General features: G+C 46.8%; 1 protein-coding gene across 7 annotated transcripts in view; it reads left to right on the top strand.

Moving 5' to 3' along the window:
• LOC144770635 (beta-1,4-galactosyltransferase 3-like) overlaps positions 1-20677 on the top strand; it is a 182243-nt gene that overhangs the window by 60148 nt on the left and 101418 nt on the right. For all 7 annotated transcript variants that reach the window (XM_078655326.1, XM_078655325.1, XM_078655328.1 and 4 more), the window contains exon 5: positions 13692-13814. In XM_078655326.1, coding sequence (XP_078511452.1) covers positions 13692-13814 — 123 coding nt within the window. The remainder of the gene's footprint in view (positions 1-13691; positions 13815-20677) is intronic.

The raw sequence follows: 20677 nt of genomic DNA, 5'->3' as shown, positions 1-20677 counted from the left end.
TTTATGTCATGCCCAAGTGGGCAAACCCAAATGCAAAACCATGGTTCTCAACAATTATACATTGTGCCAAAATACGTGTAAACAAAAGTACAAGTGTTGAAAAAAACTAAATTAATTAAAACAGAGAATCAAAAGGAGTTTCTTACTTCATACAGTTTTGGCTTTTCATCAATTTTTTGGGGAGGTTAATAAAGATGTGTATATAAATCCTCCATATTTAATCCATTCGGAACTCGTGTATCTAATTCTACAATAAAGCACGATTCCAATGTTCTCAATTTCTTCTAGCTCCTCCTCGTATCAAAGGAGGGATAGAATCAATGACAAAACATGACAAGCCTTCTTCGTTCTTATTGTGGAATTTCTAAATATGGCACGCTATTGGATATGTCTTGTCACCATTTTTAATTGCTCTGAGGTGCTGTAGCACTCTTTTATGAACAGTCAGAATAGTACTCCCCACATACTTAAGTTTGCATGGGCATTCAAGCACATATGTCGCATAATCGGTCTTACAATCATAGTATCCCTTTATTTTTTTTTGATTTTGAGATAACCCTGGGGTGTATGTGCTTGTGTTCTTACCATGCCTACATGCCTTGCATTTCATACATTTAAGGAAGCCTTCCTTCTGTTGCAGCTTGTAGCTTTGGGTTTTACCATGTTGGAATTGTGCACCATGTTACTAACCCACATCTGTTTGAATTATTTAGCCTTACGAAATGTAACTAAAGGTCTCCTTGGCACTAGTTTTCCCAAAATAGGGTCCTTTCAAATGATGTGCCAATCTTTGGTTAAGATCTTTCTAACCTGCCCATGCTTGTTGTGATATGTTATCCTTCTACACTCATTTGTGGGGGGGTCTCGCCTGCTTTAACATGTTCAGTTGGATTCTGTTTAAACAATATTTCCTCTGTTGTTTTTTTCTGACTTTGTGGATTGCCGATTGTATACATCCATCATCATAGCCTGTGGATCTAAAATGTGCTTGTAAAGTTGATAGTTCTCTCTCAAAGACTTCTGGCTAACTACAGTTTCTTATAGTGCGTAGGCAGTCACCATACGGTATACTTCTCACTAAATTGTTAGGATGGAAGCTAGTTGCGTGAAGCAACGTACTTCCTGCTGTAGGTTTCCGATAAAGATTTGTTTCTAGTGGTGAATTTCAAATTGAGGTCATTTACTTTAAGATCCTTTATAAATTGCTGAGCTGTTTCAATGGCACCCCTGCGTACAATGAATAAGTCCTCTATAAAACGACTCTAGTGAAGAATGTTATTTTGCCATATTTCACAATACCGCTTCCGGACCACCTGCTCCTCCCGCCAGCCCATATGCAAATTAGCATAGCTGGGGGCGAAGCAGCTGCCCATCGCAGTTCCACAGATTTGATGCGAGTTTCCCATTAAAGAGAAAAAAGTTATTTTCTAAACAAGTTTCAGTCATAGAAATGAGCATTTGTGTGTGCGACCATAATGAAATCGGCCTGTTTCCTAGAAAATGTTTTATGGCGTTGAGACCGTCCTTGTGCCTAATACTCGTGTAGTAAAATACGACAGGAGTATGACCCATAAACCACGTTGGGATCTGGGTAGAAGATCAGAATAAACAAACAATATACTCTTCTGTCACTCCAGGAACCGGGCCGGAGAAAAAACAGCGTCCGTCGACGACGAAAACATCAGGTACGTCGACGACGATTGCTTCTGTGAAACTTCCCGCTGTTTCCTTGGATCCGTCGACGGGCTCGTCGTCGATAGCGATCTCCACGTCGACGACTTCGTCGTCATTCAAGGTTCCCGGTTCGTCGACGATAGCTTCTTCCACGTCGACGACGTTGAGCTCCGGTAAGGTGCTGTCGACGGCCTAGTCGACGACAAAAAGTACGTTGACGACGACAACTTCGACGCTGATGGTGATGACGACGAGTTCGTCTACGAAACCGTCAACGATCATTCCGTCGACGACCAAGATTTCGTCGACGAAGGCCGCTGTACCGTCGACTATTCCATCGACAATACCGTCTACGACTGCTGCACCGTCGACGACGGCTCAGTCGACGAGACCGTCGATGGGTCAAAAAATGCATTCTCCACTGCAGAAGATGAAAATTACACGGGAAGTGACGTCTCCGCAACGAGTTTCGTCGCATCCGCCGACCATGCTTCTGGATGATGAGTCGGAGGATGATGAGGATGAGAGTGGCCATTATGGGGATGCCTACAGTCCCTCAGACTTGAATGTGAAGTTGCAGGAGACGGACACGGAGGAATATTACGAGCATACAGGTGGACAACAGTTGCATCGCTATGTTCCACAAGAGCGACATCCGCCTGGTTTAGGGCAGGACATGGTGGCCATGCCCGCCTCTCATCTCTGATCTACAGATGATGCTGCAGGACTATCGTAACAGGTTTCCTTCGGAACCTTCAATGCAGTCTGCGCAACCTTCACCTCAGTTGTTGTCACAAGCACAGCCAGTTATCAGTCTGCCTCCTTTGCCAGTGGGGCCCCTCACGCCACCACCGGTGATACCTATGGTCCGTTCCCGGACACTGGATCCCGAACCAGCCAATACTGTCCAGCAGGATACCTCTTCCAACGATGAGGCTGTACAGGTGGATCCCTTGACTGATCCATTGCAAGACCCAGACTTGGATCAGGGTGACAGTGGGCTACAAGATCCAGACGCCACTGGTCGTGATACTTCTATCTCCCCTCCAGTTGATATAGGGGGTTCCATAACCCGATGGAGAGAGCGTCAAAGAGGTTTGGACTGCCGATTACGAGAGAAGAGTCTGAATGTTTCCTCTATGACTTCAAGGAACAATACAGAAGATCTGTCAAGTCCATTCCCATAATTGAACATGTGTGGGAGGAAGGTATGAAGATCATGCAAAATCCAGCCACTGTTATTCCGGTTCTCCCCAGAGTGGAAAAGAAGTATAAGGCCCCAGAAGGCAGTCCAGCTTGTCTTCTTGGACAGCCGAAGCCTGATTCGGTGATCTCACAGGCCGCCCAAAGCAAGTCCAAAAACCCGTCAACACCTTTGACTACGCCTTTGACTACGCCTCCGGACAAGGACGGTAGGCGTCTGGATAACGTGGGGAAGAGGTTTTCTTCCATGGCCAGCTTGCTTGTTAGAGCAGCAAATGCTCTCGCCATTCTAGGCAGATACGATCGCCAGATGTGGTGTGACATGGAACCGTTTGTGGAACAACTACCAGACTCCACAAGGGATGAGGCCAAGAGAGTGCTGATGGAGGTAGAGAAATCCTCCTCTGAAGTTATCGACTGTGCTATGGATATAGCTTCCACGACTTTTCGGGCCTTAGCAGGGTCAGCGGTGCTACGTCGCCAGGGCTGGTTGAGAGCCACCTGGTTTCGTCAGGAGGTCCAAAATAAGATCCTGGATCTCCCATTTGATGGAGAGATGCTTTTCGGTAAGCATGTTGATGATGCCCTGCAAAATATATAAAAGGATACAGACACGGCGAAGTCCTTGGGATCACTCAACCACCGTAAGGTCCCATTTAAAGGCGCTCGTGGCAGAGGTTTCTCTTCGTATAGAGGCAACACCCAACAGAGATATTCCTCGCAATCTTCGCAGTTTTATAAGACCCAATACTCAAATCAACGGCAGGGACAATCGGCGTCTTACTCTCGCCAACCTCCGCGAGGCCGTCAGAACCGTCAGGGACGTGACAACGCCAAGCGGCAATAGCGGCCTCTGGCTCTACCTACTGTTCCTTCCCTCCCAGTCACATCAGTGGGGGGCAGGATATCATTTTGTCTGAACAGCTGGAAGTCTATAACATCGGACCAGTGGGTCCTGAATATTGTAGAGTGGCCATACGTTGGAATTCCAAGATCTTCCTCCAACAAGAGCTCCGGGCGCCACCCGCACAAAACATCTGGGACTGCTCCATCTCGAAGCCCATCAATTGATTCTCAAGGGGGCAATAGAACCGGTACCTCTCTCTCAGAGGGGCAGAGGTTTTTATTCCAGGTTCTTCCTGGTGCGAAAGACGGCAGAGACTTGGCGCCCCATACTAGACCTACGAGAGCTCAACACTCATCTCATCAAACTCTCTTTCTGGATGGTCACTCTCCAAGAAATTCTTCCTCTTTTGAACCCAGGCGACTATTTGGCGTCTCTAGATTTAGAAGATGCGTATTACCATATTCCGATACACCCAGCTCACAGACAATATCTGCGCTTCACAGTGGGCCATTTCCAATTCAAGGTGCTTCCGTTTGGCCTTCGGTCTGCACCACGGGTATTCACCGAAGTGTTAGCACCAGTTGCGGCTTTCCTACGAAAACAATCCCTGGAAGTTTTCCCTTACTTGGACGACTGGCTCGTCAAGGCTCCATCTTTCAAGAAAACTTCTCAAGCCGTTTCAACTTGCATCCTGTTGTTCAGTCACCTGGGCCTTCAGCTAAACAAACACAAGTCAGTTCTGCAACCCTCCAGATCCACAAGATTCCTGGGGGCCATTTTGGACACAAAGCAATGCACGGCTCGTCCTTCGGAGGAGCGTCAACAAAAGTTGAGCGTATCAGCTCGTCAGGTGTTCCACAAGAAATGCCTTTCAGTCCGTCAATACAAGTCCCTTCTCGGGTCGATGTCCTCCTGCATACCATTAATACCGCATTGCAGGCTGCAAATGCTTCCTCTGCAGGAAGAACTAGACAAACAATGGTGCCAAGCAGAGGGATCATTCAACGACAAGGTGTTGGTGACATCAGCAATGAGAAGGGCATGCGAATGGTGGCTAGTACAAGACAATATCGCACAAGGTCTGACGTTCAGAATTTCACCATCCCCCCTGATCATGACCATGGATGCCTCTTTGGAAGGCTGGGGAGCAGTGCTCCGAGAGCTTCAAGTCAGCGGGCACTGGAGTCCAGAGCAACGCCGGTGCCATATCAATTTTTTGGAGCTGACTGCCATTCGGTTGGCCTTGCAGGCTTTCCTTCCCAGAGTTCGCAACCATACAGTGCTGGTACGGACGGACAATACGACGGCCATGCACTACGTCAACAAGCAAGGGGGAGCGAGGTCGCAAACTCTATCCACAGAAGCTCAGAGGATCTGGGATTATGCATTTCTTCACAGCATCAGTCTGAGAGCCGAACACCTGGCAGGCTCGCTCAATGTCAAGGCGGATGCCCTGAGTCGCCAGACAGAGGTGACTCACGAATGGGAATTGAATCAGTCCATTCTGGAGAGTGTGTTCTAGGTTTGGGGGACACCAACCATCGACCTTTTTGCCTCTCCAGTGAACGCTAAATGATGGTTTTACGCAAACAAGGTTCACCATCAGGGATCCCTGGGGAACGCCCTTTCGATGGCCTGGTACAGCGTATTCTTTTACGCTTTTCCTCCAATTCCCCTCATTCCTCGAGTACTCAGGAAAATGAAGGCGGAACCATGCAAGATGATTCTCATTGCACCAGCCTGGCCTCGCCAATTTTCGTACACAGAACTCCTGCGGCTCTCCCAGGCTCCTCCAATTCGCTTACAACCACTTCCGTCCCTGTTGTCCAGGAATCGGGGACAGGTTTACCATCCGGATCCGAAATCGCTACACTTGACAGCGTGGCTCCTGAACACAGAGAGTTCCGTCATCTGAATCTCTCCCAGGAATGTAGAGAAGTTTTGTCACAGGCTCGAGCACTAATAAAACTTACAAGGCAAAATGGAAGAGGTTCTGCCTATGGTATCAAAGACAAGGTCTCCATCCTTACAAGTCGCTGCCTCATCAACTATTGCCATATATACTATCATTGGCTAAGTCTGGGTTGGCGCATTCGTCTGTGAAGGTACATCTTACAGCCATATCAAGGTTTCGGCGAAGTTCTTCAGGCCCTTCCTTATGGTCCTCTAGGATTGTTAAACAATTCTTAAAAGGCTTGTTCCGGATGTATTCTCCAGTTCGACCTCCTCCACCAGTTTGGCAGCTCAATCTTGTCCTGGCTCAACTCATGAAAGCTCCGTTTGAGCCTGTGCACAAGGCGGACTTGAAGTTCCTGTCTTGGAAACTTGCCCTCCTCTTAGCTCTGTCATCAGCGAGAAGAGTTAGTGAGCTTCAAGCCCTCTCCATAGTGCATCCATTCCTTCAATTCAAAAAGGATTTTCTTATTCTTCGCACCAATCCGAAGTTTATTCCGAAGGTGCCGTCTGAATTCCACTTGAATGAACCTTTGATTTTAAAGTCTTTCTTTCCGCGCCCTTCTACGCCTGCGGAACGCACATTACATTCTTTGGACGTTCAGAGATGCTTGAAATTCTACTTAGAGCGCACACGACCCTTTCGGAAATCATCCCAGTTGTTTGTGTCCTACAGCGCACCACGGAAGGGGGTTTCCTTTGGCAAAGAGTGGCATTTCCCGCTGGATCTCCAGTGCAATTCAATTCTGCCATCAGGAGGCGGGCAAGCCACTGGACAGGAAAGTCCGTGCACATTCCACAAGGTCTGTGGCATCGTCTGTGGCTCTCTTCTCTGGAGTCGCCATTAAGGACATATGCAGGGCAGCAACGTGGAGTAGTACTCATACCTTCACGAAACACTACTGCCTGGAGTCTGCAGGACGAGACGACGCGGCTGTTGGTCAAGCAGTTCTGCGAAATCTTTTTCATTGAGAGGTGAGCTTTCCCTACAATCCCTCCATCCTGGTGAGCACATTTTGTTTATTGTTTTGCTATGCTATAAGTATTGCTAATATGGTTATGTGATGCCATGTATCTACAAAATGTGTCTTTGTGATTTACTGCTAGCTACTCTGATACAAAGCATGGGAATCTATGAAAGTTCCAATACTGGGGCAAGAAAACAAGTTACTTAGCTGTAACTTTGGTTCCCCAGTATTGGTAACTCACTGAGTAAATCTCTTTGCCACGAGGATTGTCCCCGATCGGCTGAATCCTGCCTGCATCTCGAGGCTGTTCCAGCTTGTTCTACCTTTCGCGACACCCGCTCCGCGGGTGCCGCTCATTGACCAACTCTGCTGCTACGAGGATTGTGCTTGCTCGACTGTTTTCTGCCTGCTCCCTGAGGCTGCTCGAGCTGGAGCGGCTCCGCAGTCGGCGGATACCACACTCGCTCCCAGTGAGTAGCAGCCCAGGTTGAGGACTTTGGAGTGAATGCAGCGCTAGGAGCCTACCGGGGGACTGCGAGGACCAGCATTCTCCACTTTGCACAGCTGGTGCCTCTTCCCCCGGCGGCCACGCCCCCAGCCTTCACGTACTTTACTGGCGCATTCTCCACCGCGACGCGGGACGGAGCTCGGGGCGGAGCTCGGGGCGAAGACCGGGCAAAGAGCGGGCCGTTTGAGGCCATTCGAGTACGGGAGAGTCCGGTCCGGGCCCTCCCCTCTTTGCCATATTTGTTCCCCTAACCAACGGAGCTATGTGCACTAGAGAAACCAGAAGCAAAACTTCTCTAGCTGCGGCCGGAGCCGCTAAGGGCACCATTGACAATTATTTTGTCAAAGCCGGATCACTCCTGATTGAGGAAATAGAGGTTCTGGAGAGAAGAATTTCCCAGGAAATTGACTGGGTTAGGAGATCCTCATTGGGGCCAATGGCTCAAGCTAGAACCCCGGAGGGGAGGCTCGAACCTACAAACTGTGTAATGAGTGATCCGGGAGTAATTCAACCACCTACTGTTTTAATAACTGACCCCGATTTTACAATCGAGGCTCCCAGTGACCTCGAGGACATGAGTTTAATGGCCCTCCCTAACACCCAAACGCATCAAAACTCATCAGGAATCCTTGCCCCAACACTTGAACCCAATATAGCGGCAGCTAATGACAAAGAGTCTAGCTCTGACAGAGACAGGGGGGTCAGGGAAGGTGCAATACAAAAAAAGAAGAGGGGGGGACAAAACAAAGAAGATACTAGGGCAAAGTCTCCAAAATCCAAATCATCGAGGGGAAAAGGTGCGAAAGGAGGCACTACAGTTATTAACTTAGAGATGTTGGGCACTACAAATTCCCCAATAGTTCAGTCAAACGGTACCATCACCGGTTACAAACATCACTCTAGTGGACAATTCCAGCGATATCACATCACACTGGAGGATATTGGCACCCTTCTTAGGTCGCTACTGAGCCCTCTTGAAGCTCGCTTGATCAAGATCGAAGCTAGGTTAGTTAACATCGAAAAATCTACAGTACAACTAGCTGATTCGATGAAACTTGATCTAAATGGAGCTAAAGGAGCAAAAGGGGGCCCGGATGTAAAGTGTAAAAAGGGCAGTGAACCCACTTCAGTCCTAAAGAACAAGCTACCCACTATTGACTCCCAAAACTCACAAGCCAATTCAAATAAGACACTGCAACCCCCGGTCAACTCCAACACCAATAATGCCCCTCTAAAAACTCAGCTGACATCAATTCAGACCCCAACTACTATTCCCCCATCTAAGGACTCTGCTCCTATCCTGACTGATACTAAGGGTGATTCAACACTTATGGGAGAGAAACCCCACCCTATCCATAAACCAAAACCTGCCAACCTTCCTCCAGAGGCTGCCCCCTATACCCTGATCCTGGTAGGGGTTCCTGAATTAAAATCTATGGCAATCGAATCAACATCTTCACTTAGGAACAAAGTTATCAGCTGGTTATCCACATATAGACCACTCCCGAGAGGTATAACCAGTGACATTTCCATGGTCAGACGGGTCCCCTGGGTGGGATATTCTAGGAAATCAATTAGGGGAGACTGTGTTCTGGTCACTTTCAGAGAGCCGGGCACAGCTGCTTACATTTGCGCCTGGGCTTCTGATGACCAAGGCAGTAACATCCAAGCCCTTCCCCTTTCATTCTTTTATCCCTCAAGCTTATATAACTCGGAGGATCAGAGATGGGGGCATCATCAAGAGTTGCTGGACGACTGGGAAAGCTGTCGTAGGGAGAGAAGTGTTCCATTTCATCATAGGGGAAGACCTATTGACCACTTTTTACCGTACAGGGAGGAGGCAGGTTGGGAGACTATTACCAGGAGGAGGGGCGGAGGGGGAGGAATTATGAGAGGAATTCCGGGGCCCCACAGAATGCATTACCCAGCCCACTTTCCTACCTATAACAGATATAGTAGTCTGGAAATGGTAGATTGACGCTCTGACACTGAGGGGAGTGAACTGCTCGCATCCGATTGGATAGGGAATAGCACGCTCCCGGAACCAACTCCTCATACAAGGGCTCAACATGAATTAAAATCGAATTTAGCTCTGGAGCCTACTCTAGTGGACCCAATTGTGACTCATACCGATACAAGATTGGCTCTGAGCCATCCACCCCCAATCCAGATGGTTACCTCGGAGAGTAGCGGTCTTAACACCTCCATTAAATGCCCATCTACTACCAAATTACATCCCATGACTCTGATTTCATGGAACGTCGCAGGATTAGCCAGTAAAATTGATTGTCAAGAGTGGGGTTCTTTTATCAGTTCAAAAAACATATTACTCTTCCAGGAGACCTGGGCGCGTGAGGAACTCTCATTTCAGGGATACGCAGTCTTCTCCAAACCCGCTAAGTGGGGGGGGGGGAAGAGGCAGGCCATCGGGAGGACCCGCGACATGGGTAGCATCGGATCTAGGTTGCCAGGCTACCTGCTTGGAGACAGACTCCGACGACATTTTGGCCGTCCTATTAGAGTGGCCAAATTCCACGAAATTGGTGGTCGTCAACATATACTCTAGACCGGTACCCATGTCAAAAGAATCTAATACCATAGAGGAACTCTCTGCGTTCCTAGATGGCATTCCTTGGGAACTCCATTTCCTGGTGGGAGACGATCTAAACTCACAGTATGAACCACTACCAGTCTTACGCAATGGCCCCTCTCTTGAGGAAGATTCGCGTTGGTGTGTTCCTGCGATGGAGGTGCCCCCTCCTAGAGCCTGGACTCCTCTGGCCTTGCAGATAACTGCCCTTACTCTAACGGGCGTTGCAAATCAGACACACCAAGTACTTGCACCTACAATAAACCTGGTAGTGAATCGAGACTGGATTACATCCATGCCAAATTATCAATGTGGTCACAAATAGTTGATTTTAAAGTTATTGAGAGAAGGGATAGTGATCACAATGCCCTGGAACTCTCTTATTCCTTACCGGGGAATGAAGATACAATGCTTGGCCCGTATAAAGATAAGTCAGGACTCCTACTAGAAAACAACCGGAGAAAAGTTAGGTGGGAGAAACTGGCTACTAGCGGTGATAAATTACCTAAATTATACGGAAGGATTATCCCGCTTTTAGAGAAGGCTTTTCAGTTAGGGAGGGATGTGGAAGGAGTGGCAATTAGAGAAAAGCTGGCCCAGACACATGCAGATTTAATTAGTATTCTACAGCTAGATCTGTTCTCAAAAGCAGGGGGAAAAAAAGGACCTATAGCTAAGACGACCTGGTATAATGACACCTGCAGGGAGTCTAAGGCCAAATTGCTCCTCGCAATAAAGGGACGCAAAAGCAGGGAGGAAATCCAAGCCAGGAGAAGGTCCTATAGAAAACTCCTGGTGAATGCGAGGGCTGAGTGGGATCAAGAATATTGGGAAAACCTCTCAAGATCACTAGCCATTAAAGACTCGCGCAAATTCTGGCGAATAGTCTCCAATGGTACAGAGGACTTATCGTCAGCAATAGAGCCTAATATAGCTCCCAGCCTATGGCAGAGTCACTTTCAGGCACTCTATTCAATGGAGGAAGGATATCCGAATATAACAAGCAGTATGATAGTCCCAGGTCCAATTGGAGAACCTTTCACAGAAAAAGAGGTGAGGGTGGCCATAGCTGGGTTGTCCTCAGGGAAAGCCCCTGGTCTTGATGGGGTACCCGGGGACCTATTTAAGCAGGAACCAGGGATATGGGCCCCATACCTTACATTGATATTTAACGCTATCCTGGGGGGAATGGAGGTGCCGGATACTTGGTTGGGAGCAGAGGTGGTTCCAATCTACAAAAAGGGGTCCCCTCTGCTCCCAGCCAACTATCGTCCAATCAGTCTTATTGATATATCCCAAAAGCTTTTTGGAAGACTGATTTTGGACCGGCTACAGGATTGGATAGAGGAGAAGGGTATCCTGACTCCCTACCAGGCGGGATTCAGACAGGGGGTCTCTACAATAGATCAAATTTTTAGGCTGAACCTCGTATATTGGAGGACAGCATTAATTGAGGGCGGTACCTTGTATACTGTCTTTGTAGACTTGCGTGCCGCCTTTGATTTGGTACCTAGAGTAAAACTATGGAAAGTTATGGAGGAGTTGAATGTCCCGGGAGACATCTTGGCAATCCTGATGAGATTACATCATAACAACTATGCCCGCGTTAGGTGTGGCAGAGGTGGCAATCTAACCGAAAGGTTCCCCGTTCGCAGAGGGGTAAGACAGGGTTGTGTGCTTGCACCGACCCTGTTTTGCCTCTTCGTGAACGGGGTAATTGCCCACCTGACCAGGATTCCCAACACTGATGCCCCAAAACTGACTGGCAGCAGGGTGCCTGCAATTATGTTTGCCGACGACACCCTGCTGCTGTCCAAATCCCCAATGGGCATTCAACGTATCCTGGATGGGTTTATGCAGTTCTGTTCAGAGCGGGGACTCGAAATTAACCCACAGAAAACTAAATACATGATTCTCAACCCCAAGCCCCATAACCGCGCACCACCCAAGCTGGGAACAGTTCAATTGGAACGGGTGCATACAATTGAATATCTGGGGATCACTCTCAACGAAAATTTAACGTCGTCGGCCCACCAGTCAAAAGTAAACATCAAACTGGCACAGTTGGTGGGTGGTACAATGAGACTAGTAAACAAATCTCCCTACCGGCCACTTACCCCCATTATTCATATTTATAAAGCACAGGCACGGGGGGGTGTCACATACGGGGACGAGCTGTGGGGCCATATCCCATCATCCAAACTATTAACAATTGAGAACAAATTCCTGTGACAGATTGTTGCTCTTCCACAGAGTACTCCATTACTCCCTCTCAGACTGGATATGGGCCTTCGGCCAATAACGGAGGAGCTGGGCCTCAAGCCTTTGGCATTCTGGTGGCGTCTATGGAGTAGCCCAGACCTTTCAAATTACAGAGCTGAGCTGCAGGAATTTCTACAGTTACCCAACGCCATAAGAATACCGTGGCTGACTTACATCAAGGGAACTCTGGAGGCAATTGGACTCCCGGATCTATGGTTGGACCCATTAAACACCAGTACTAAGATCCCGAAAAAGGCACTCGTGAGAGCTTACTATGAACACATGCTCTTTAGAGCTACCGAAGGCACCCGGGACGGATCATTATCCAACCAGTTCATAAAAACTAAAGATTCCTATCAACTAGAAAGTGTCTTAGACGCCATGACCCCGGCATTAACTAGGAAACTATTCCTCCAATGGAGATATGGAACTCTTCCTCTGGCATCATTTACAGCATCATGGTCTTGTCGCTCCTCCTCAGAAAGTTGCCCGGCATGTGCCCATCCTAAGGAGAACGACGTTCACGTGGTTTTCTTTTGCCGGGGTTACGAGAGGAGCAGGAATTACTGGATAGTCCCGCTGCTCAGGAACTTGGGATTTAGAACTTTTCTACCCGCTTACAGAGTCCTAAAGATAGATCTATCTCCTACTTTAGTTTTTGCTTTATCCAAATTTTTAACTTCAATGTGGTATGCCCGAAGCCGTTGTGTAAAGAGACTTGGAGACTTGAAGACTCGAGATAGACTTGAATTGTGGCACATCTCTCTTGTTACCTTTTTTAAATACTTTGATCACTAATGTTGTTTAATGCGTTTTTAATTTTGCAATGTACATCTTTTATGATCATGTGATCGAAATAAAGATTTTTCAAATCGAATCGGTAACTTTCATAGATTCCCATGAGCCCACCCTCCTCCCCTGGGAAAGCTCAGTCTTTTGACGAGGGATAGTGGCGGTTTGCACAACGGCTACGAAAATCTGAGGCTCTGAGCTCTCTCAGGAAGGTTCTATGGGGTGAGGCTGCTCTGATTGGTCCCGACAAAAGTTTGGTCTCTTTTACAAAAAGAGGGTGATAGGATACAAAATGAGATGAGGCCTAGGCCTATTTTTCTCTTTTGTTTCTATGGTTGTGATACTACCGAGGCTCCCATTCCGAAGACGGGGAATGATACAAAGCACTGGAATCTATGAAAGTTACCAATACTGGGGAACCAAAGTTACAGGTAAGTAACTTGTTTTCTTCTCTGTGAATTAACGTACTTTGGTTTTATTCATAAAAGTAAACCAGTGACTGGACACTAATGTATTGTTTTTTAGCTATGTTATGAGTTTCTAGCTCACGCTACCTTGCTGTACTGAGTCAAGTGCTAAACTAACTGAGTACAGCAAGCAGTTTGGGCTGCTTTTGTACAGTGGCCGCCGTACACTATTGATATACTAACCAGGCTGTGAAAGTTAGGGCCCAGTAAACTCTGATTGCCCTAGGGTGCCTAAACTAGGTATTCAAACAAGTGTATTTTAAGTATTACTATTACTGTGTGAGAAGGGTCTTTCTATTTTCTCGTGTAGTTTGTACACCCATATTTGTTTTTCTACTACCATTGTGTTTTGGGAGTGTTCACTCATGGCTGCTGCATAAAAATATCTTCAGGGTATTTGAGATTTATTGTAATTTATCATTTGCAGGTTGCCGTACAAGTCCTACTTTGGAGGTGTCTCCGCACTGACACCTGAACAGTACATGAAGATGAATGGATTTCCTAACAACTACTGGGGTTGGGGAGGAGAGGATGATGACATTGCTGTAAGGTAAAGTAATAATCTTGACTCTGTTTTTAGGCAGCTATACTTGGTTAATTACATTTAAAAGTAAATACAAGTATGTATCACGAGTGAGCAAAAACAAACTTCACTTCAATCTTCCTCATGGCTTGTTAGGAGGACTTGACTAAATAATACTGGCCACTTTAGCTATCCTTCCTGCAAGCATATATTTTACAAACAGACCACATACCTTGAGACAATAGCATATGTACCTCTATCAAGGGCATTGCTGTTTTTGGGAGTTAATTTAAAGCATCTACCTCGCTACCAAAGCATTAACATTACTCATCGTTTTACTTTGAAGAGTGTTGAAGTGCCCCAACAGATATGCAGTTTTCTTAAGAGGTGTGGCGCCGCGGCCAGGGCGACTGACGCTGGAATCTGGGGACCACGGTTCGATCCCCGGCTCCGGCGGCAGGTCAGCCCAGCACCATGTGACTCTGGGCAATAGCTCGCTTAATCTTCCCGACGGCCCCCCAGCGCCTAGAGACCCTTACGGGTGATTGTGCGCTTTACAAATGTGGACTTTACTTTTAATAAAGCATAATTAAAAGCTATTTTTGTAGGCGCCACACATGCACATCTTATCAGTATTCATCTAAAGAGTAGTCTCTTAAATTAATTTTTTAAGACAGCAAGTGCCTACTTCAATTGTCATCTGGCAGTCTACAATGGTGTGCTTGCAGAAGGGTATGCTTAGGTGAGATTTGTCCCCATCCTGCCTTTCAAAATCTAGCAAGAGGGCTCATGGGCATCATGATAATGATCGCACTTCCAAGATTTTTTTTTTCTGCCTTTGGGTCTGAAAACAATAGCTGAAGCTCTACGGACGTTGAAGGGATCACCAAACATAATGCATCGGATCGTCGAAGGAAAGACAAAAAAAAAAGAAATATAGAGCACCGGAAATCACAGAAAGTGACCGAGGATCACTGAAGAAAGGAACTGGATTGCGTAAGCCGTCGTCCATGTGGTTGGAGAATGCATGGAAGGGGTGAGGGAGCAACCTAGGAAAATAGAAAGCCTTGCTTTTATAGATTCTGCCGCAAGTGCCACCGAAAGTTTTTCCCAAAATTACAAGCACAAGATATGCAAACTCTGCCTGTTGGAGGAATTTGACACAAAGAACTGTGAAGCGCATTCAGTGTTTCGAACAAAAACTCAGAGCAAGGCAGAGGGAGAAGCATGAATACAAAAGAACTATGCAGACGCAAAAGAAAGTGAGCACCTCTACCTGTTGATTGAGATGAAGGACAACGTCAAAGGTAGAAGTTGCTCAATCAGAATGTTCCAATGTCAAGGTGGAAAAGATCCACGAACAGCTAACAAACCCAGGTATGGGGAAACTCAAACACCAGTGGATGCCATAGCACAATCTGGAATAAGAACTATTGATGGACAGAATGCAGAACAAGGTCATACATTCACCCCAGTACAGAGATCTATGCCTAAATCCATAGTTTTTTTGCTCACCATGCCAGTCCAGGTTGGACCCATGTCTGAGCATGCCCGTCCCACTCGGGTGGACTGTTCCCATGAGGCACCGGGTCAAGACTGATTTGCATATGGCCAGGGCTAAACTGGGGTGCCATGGTGAGCAAAAGAATGATGGATTTAACCCAGATCTTTTGACTTGGGGTGAATTTTTTGATTTGTTCTGCACTCGGTCCATCAATTGTGTGTCTTTTATAATACAATCTGGGGCCGATCCAAAGACTTCAGACTTGAAGTCTTCTCAAGAATACCTCAACGACGACACCCTCTGCGGCTGAAGGGAGGTCAAAACTTTTTTTTTTTTTTAAAACACAGCTCCCGAAAGAGACTCTGATGGCGGTTGCCCCTTGGAGAAAACTTAAATAAGGCATCGAAAGGTGATCAAGAGTTTGAGAGGGCCAGAGAATGCTCGGCGGAAGGACCCGACTCGAAGAAAAATGAGTTGGAGCTTCTCCACACTGAAGAGCAGGCAATTGAAATTGAATTAAAGAACAGAAGGCACAAGGCTGACTTGGCAGTGATCAAGCGAAAAGAGATTTTGAAGCTTTGATGAAAATTTCCTCAAAAGCATCAGGGGTAAAGGGTGGGAGGAACTAGCACTGAGAGCTTGATCTTCCACCAATCCCTGAATTGCAAGATGAGGGGCATGAGAAGTTCCTCAATGAGGAGGAAACAGAGGACCAGGGGATCTCGCAGGGAGAAACGAGGGATGAGCAATAGCAAGACTTTGACACTGACTCACCTGAGGAAGCCAACGACTCCTATCCTTCCAGACCATCGCCGCTCGACTACATCACAATGTTCAATGCTGTGGTGAAGAGTGCAAAACCAACAGTTGATGGACAGAATGCAGAACAACGTCATACATTCACCCCAGTACAGAGATCTGGGCCTAAATCCATCGTTTTTTGCACTCCACACCACCCCAGTTCGGACATGGCCATATGCAAATCAGCCTTGACCCGGTGCCTCATGGGAACAGTCCAGCCAAACTACCAAGCCATGTCTTTCCTGGACCGGAATAAAGCATACTAGGACCGGTTTCTGGCTATCAGCCGTCTTCAGCCAGGATAGCTTGACTCCAGTGGTGTGGAGAGCATGGGACTCACGTCTGAGCATACCCATCCCACTCGGGGTGACAAATGCAAAACCAACAGTTGATGGACAGAGAAGTATAGGCCTGTTTCCTCCTTGAAACACTCCTACCACCCCAGTGCAAAAGCCAATACATCCCCATGCGTCTGCGCATCCGAGATCAACGTACGGAAGCCTTTAGAGAGCCAGCGTCCTGCAAGGTGTTAACACAGGGGATCAGCAAAAAAAGTGTTATTCGAAGGATCCCGTCTACAACTAAGACAATAAAACTGGAGCCCTAATCTGTAGTGTGTGCTAAACCTCCTACACAGAGAAAAGGTGAAGTTTTTTTTGTGTAACCCTGAACCACCAGGGTTAACCCTGGGTTAGATGCTTCTTCATAGGGTTTTTCTTATTCTACTGCAAAACTGGGCGCGCTGCTACCTACGAGGTGCACGGGTATTCTCCAAATGATGGTAAATAGCAGTTGGAGGATTTCTATTATGAATTATAAATACCTGAAGGTAGGAAAGCTATGCTTTATTCTGTCCTCCAGACTGTATGATTAAAAGGCGAAGAAATGTGGAAAGTATGTGTGTTTTTAATTACCCTTTGTACATGTTTCACAGACACAGCAGGTGATAACTGGTAACAGGAAAATCTATGAGGAGACACGCCTGGCTACGGGTGTCTGTATTTAAAAATCAACTTCAGGGGAACACCACAATACGACAAAAAAAGAGAATGGTACACCAATGACCATTGGGGCATTGCTATTCGCGGTCAATCAAGGAGGTGACTGACGAATGATGCCAGTGAGGTCTGCATGCTGTGGAAGCTTTCATGGCGCAACTTCAAGTTGTCCTTTCTGCAGCCAGCTCTACACCAGGGAGAGCTGCAGCAATGGCAGTTAATGTCCCGAGTCCCTTTTCGAGCAGAGCCAGAGGAAGGGGACAACCTTCCAAGGGAGCCAGCTCGACAAAGTGCCTAGCTGCAGTGCTGGTCCAATTTAGACTGTAGGGAATATGTGTCTACCTGTAACTAGACAACTGGCTAATATAAGCAAGTTGGCACGCACAGTGCGAAGAGGATACAAGGACAGGCTCTGCAGACAAGGTTTCACAATCAACCTTCAAAAATCCTCCACGAAACTGGAGCGAGAAAAGGTTTTCATGATCATCGACACAGTGGTGGAAAGAGGATTCCCTACCCTTGAGAGGATTAAGGCAATCGCAGATCAGGCTTGATGCTACCAGAACAGTCAATCTCTGACAGTGAGTATTGTTCGGAAGAGGATGATCATGACTGGCCTTGTGCATTCCACTATCCCACATGCAAGGGTACTCATTAAACCACTGCATGAGTTTAGCCAGAGCCAATGGTCACAGGCGATGGGGAGTTGGGAAGATATAATGGTTGTAATACAGGAAGAGATGACATGCTGAAATGTGAACAACATAACAGTGGGCAGGTCCTTCATACAATCAGCCCAGCAGTGATCATCATCACGCATGCGTCTCACATGGGCTGGGGCAGGCATGCACATGGGATAACTAGGAGTCTGAGAACTATGGAGAGCAAAGTAGCTATCCAACATATCAGTTTCCTGGCATTAAAGACAGTTGTCCTGGCCTTAAAGACCTTTCAGGCACCATTGAAGGGGAAGACAGTGCATATCTACAAGGGACAACACAACCACGATGTTCTATCTGAACAAACAAGGAGGGGCAAGATCACGTGGTGTCCAAACTGCCCCAAGATATCTGCATGGGCCATCCAGTGAGGAATAGAACACCTGCTGAGTGAAGAGAACGGAGAAGCAGACAGATTAAGCAGATGAGAGAAGCAGTCAGACTAAACAGATGAGCATCTGCATCACACAAATGGAATTTAAACCACATAATACTCCAAGTGGTCTTCCGGCGTTAGGGCACACCAGACATTGACCTGTTTGCAACACTAGAAAACTGAAAACGCCAAGAGCGTGCATCCAGCCACCTACACTGCCTCTCCCAGGGGTATGTTGATAAACAGGTCAGGAAAATGTGTGTACACGTTTCCACCAATTTCCCCCCCTTATTCCTTTAGAGATAAACAAGTGCATCAGTCTCAAATGACACTGATCCTAATTGATGCACAATGGGGAAAACCAAACTTGGTTCTCAGAACTGGTTGAGTGGCGCTGGGAAATGAAAGACTGCTGGGAAAGCACAACCCTCTCTTCATGCAGGGAGGCAAGATCCACCCCTTGCAAGTAAACATCCTAAGTCTAGTGGTCTGGCTCCTGAGGACATTGTTTGGATACCCAAACTTTCAAAAACATACAGTGGAAGTTCTAAAGGGAGCAAAGCAGAGCACAAAGAAATGCTATGCTGCACAATGGTAGCAATATGTCCTTTGGTGCAGAGACAAGAGATTGCTCCTCAGCTAAACTGAAGACACTAAAATGATCAGGCACCTTACCCACCTGCTAGACAATAGCCTGACTCATGCCTCTTTAAAGTTGCACTTAGCAGCAATAGCAGCCATCACACAAGGCCACATAGGAAGGAGCTTCTTTACAGCACTGGTTATTAAAAGGTTCCCAAAAAGAATAGCTCCACCCAGTTTGACGCCAATGTGGAACCTCAACCCGGTACTAACGCAACTTATGAAGGCATCGTTTGTACCTCTACATAAGACAGAACTACTGTTCCTACCTAAACACCACCTTCTTAATCGCAGGCATGTTGCTGTGCAGGGAGTTTGAACTGCAGGCACAAACCACTGAAGAACCTTACTTACAAATACACAAGTATGGGACTTTCTCCCAAAGATCATATCACATTTCCACGTGAACCAGGAAATAGAGCTGCCAGGATTCTTCTAATGACCAAAATCACAAGCTGATAGAAAACTATACACACCAGACGTGTGTATAGCGTGTAGACGTGTGATGTACTACCTAGAAAGTACAAAGGAGTTCAAGAAGGTATTCCAACTCCTGGTATCATTTGTAAACCCAAACAGGGGCTCACCAGTAGCGATTGTATCATTCATTACTAAAACAATCCAATTATGCTACCAGCCAGCAGGTGTTCACTTGGTGACAGAGACCACTCCACAAGGAAGAAAGGAGCCACTCTGGCCTTTCTAACAAACATGCCCATAAACGGCATATGTAAGGCAGCCACATGGTCATCAGTCCGCACCTTCACAAACACTATTCTGTGGACATCCAAATAAACAAGAAGTCACAAGTGGAGTAGAGCACTGAAGCATCTGTTCGCAAGCGCAACCTCATTTTAATACCATCTCCAAGAGTGACCTGTAAAACCTCTAGAAACTCAGTACATAGAATCCAGAGTGAAAATCCAGAAAAGGATTCATGCTGTAAAACGAAATGGTTACTTACCAGTAGGAGTAGTTGTAGCTTGAAGAATTTTCTTGATTCTCATGTAACCCTCTTTCTCCCTAGGAAATGAGGCGAGAAAAGGACCTAAAACTGAAAGGAAGCCAGCAAGAACCGGAGTAGTCCATTAAAAAAAAGGGGGGGGAATACGAATCTAAAGATGGCCACCTCACACTGGCTTTCGGGGCACACATCTGACGTCATAAGACGAATGACATAGCACCAAATGGCTACAGACCCCCTAAATAAAAAATAAAGGGGGGGGGGGGTGGACAGCAGACAAGCAAGAAGATTTTGGACCCAACCACTAAACGGCATAATAATGTACAGCATGTGAATCCAGAAGATTCTTCAAGCTGTAAAACTACTACTGTTAAGTAACCATTTCATTATGATGGTCCCTTTCTTTCCTTCGTACTTCACATACATTCTACACCAGAATACCTCTTGAGGGGCATTCCACTGTTCTGATGCAGGAGGTTCACCCTCTCTTCTCTAAAATGGTCATTGAGAGGGCACCAGACTCTGCGATTAGGAAGGATTCTATTTGTATTACTTACTCCGAACATATGAGGTCCCGGGCCGATTTTGGAACTAGGATGGTTTAATGTCTTTTTAATATACGGTCGGTTGACAATGCTGACTCTGTTTCTGATCAGCTTTGGGTGTAGGGCATTGGCTAGCATCCTTGGATTCACTGGATGACTATTTCCATATGCCGTTCCTGCAATGTGAAAGGAATTACCTGCGTTTCAAGGTAGGCCCTGAGCAATTTCAATCTATCATTCTCCTATTTAGCCTCTGCCCCATGGTGTTAACGAAAGTGAGGTGGTGGTGGTCACTGCCCATTTTAGCAGTACAGGATATGCATATTCCCATAACTTGACGG

This window comes from Lissotriton helveticus, chromosome 7 (genome assembly GCF_964261635.1).
Source record: "Lissotriton helveticus chromosome 7, aLisHel1.1, whole genome shotgun sequence".
Classification (NCBI taxonomy): domain Eukaryota; kingdom Metazoa; phylum Chordata; class Amphibia; order Caudata; family Salamandridae; genus Lissotriton; species Lissotriton helveticus.
This window is presented reverse-complemented; position numbering and strand designations above follow the sequence as displayed.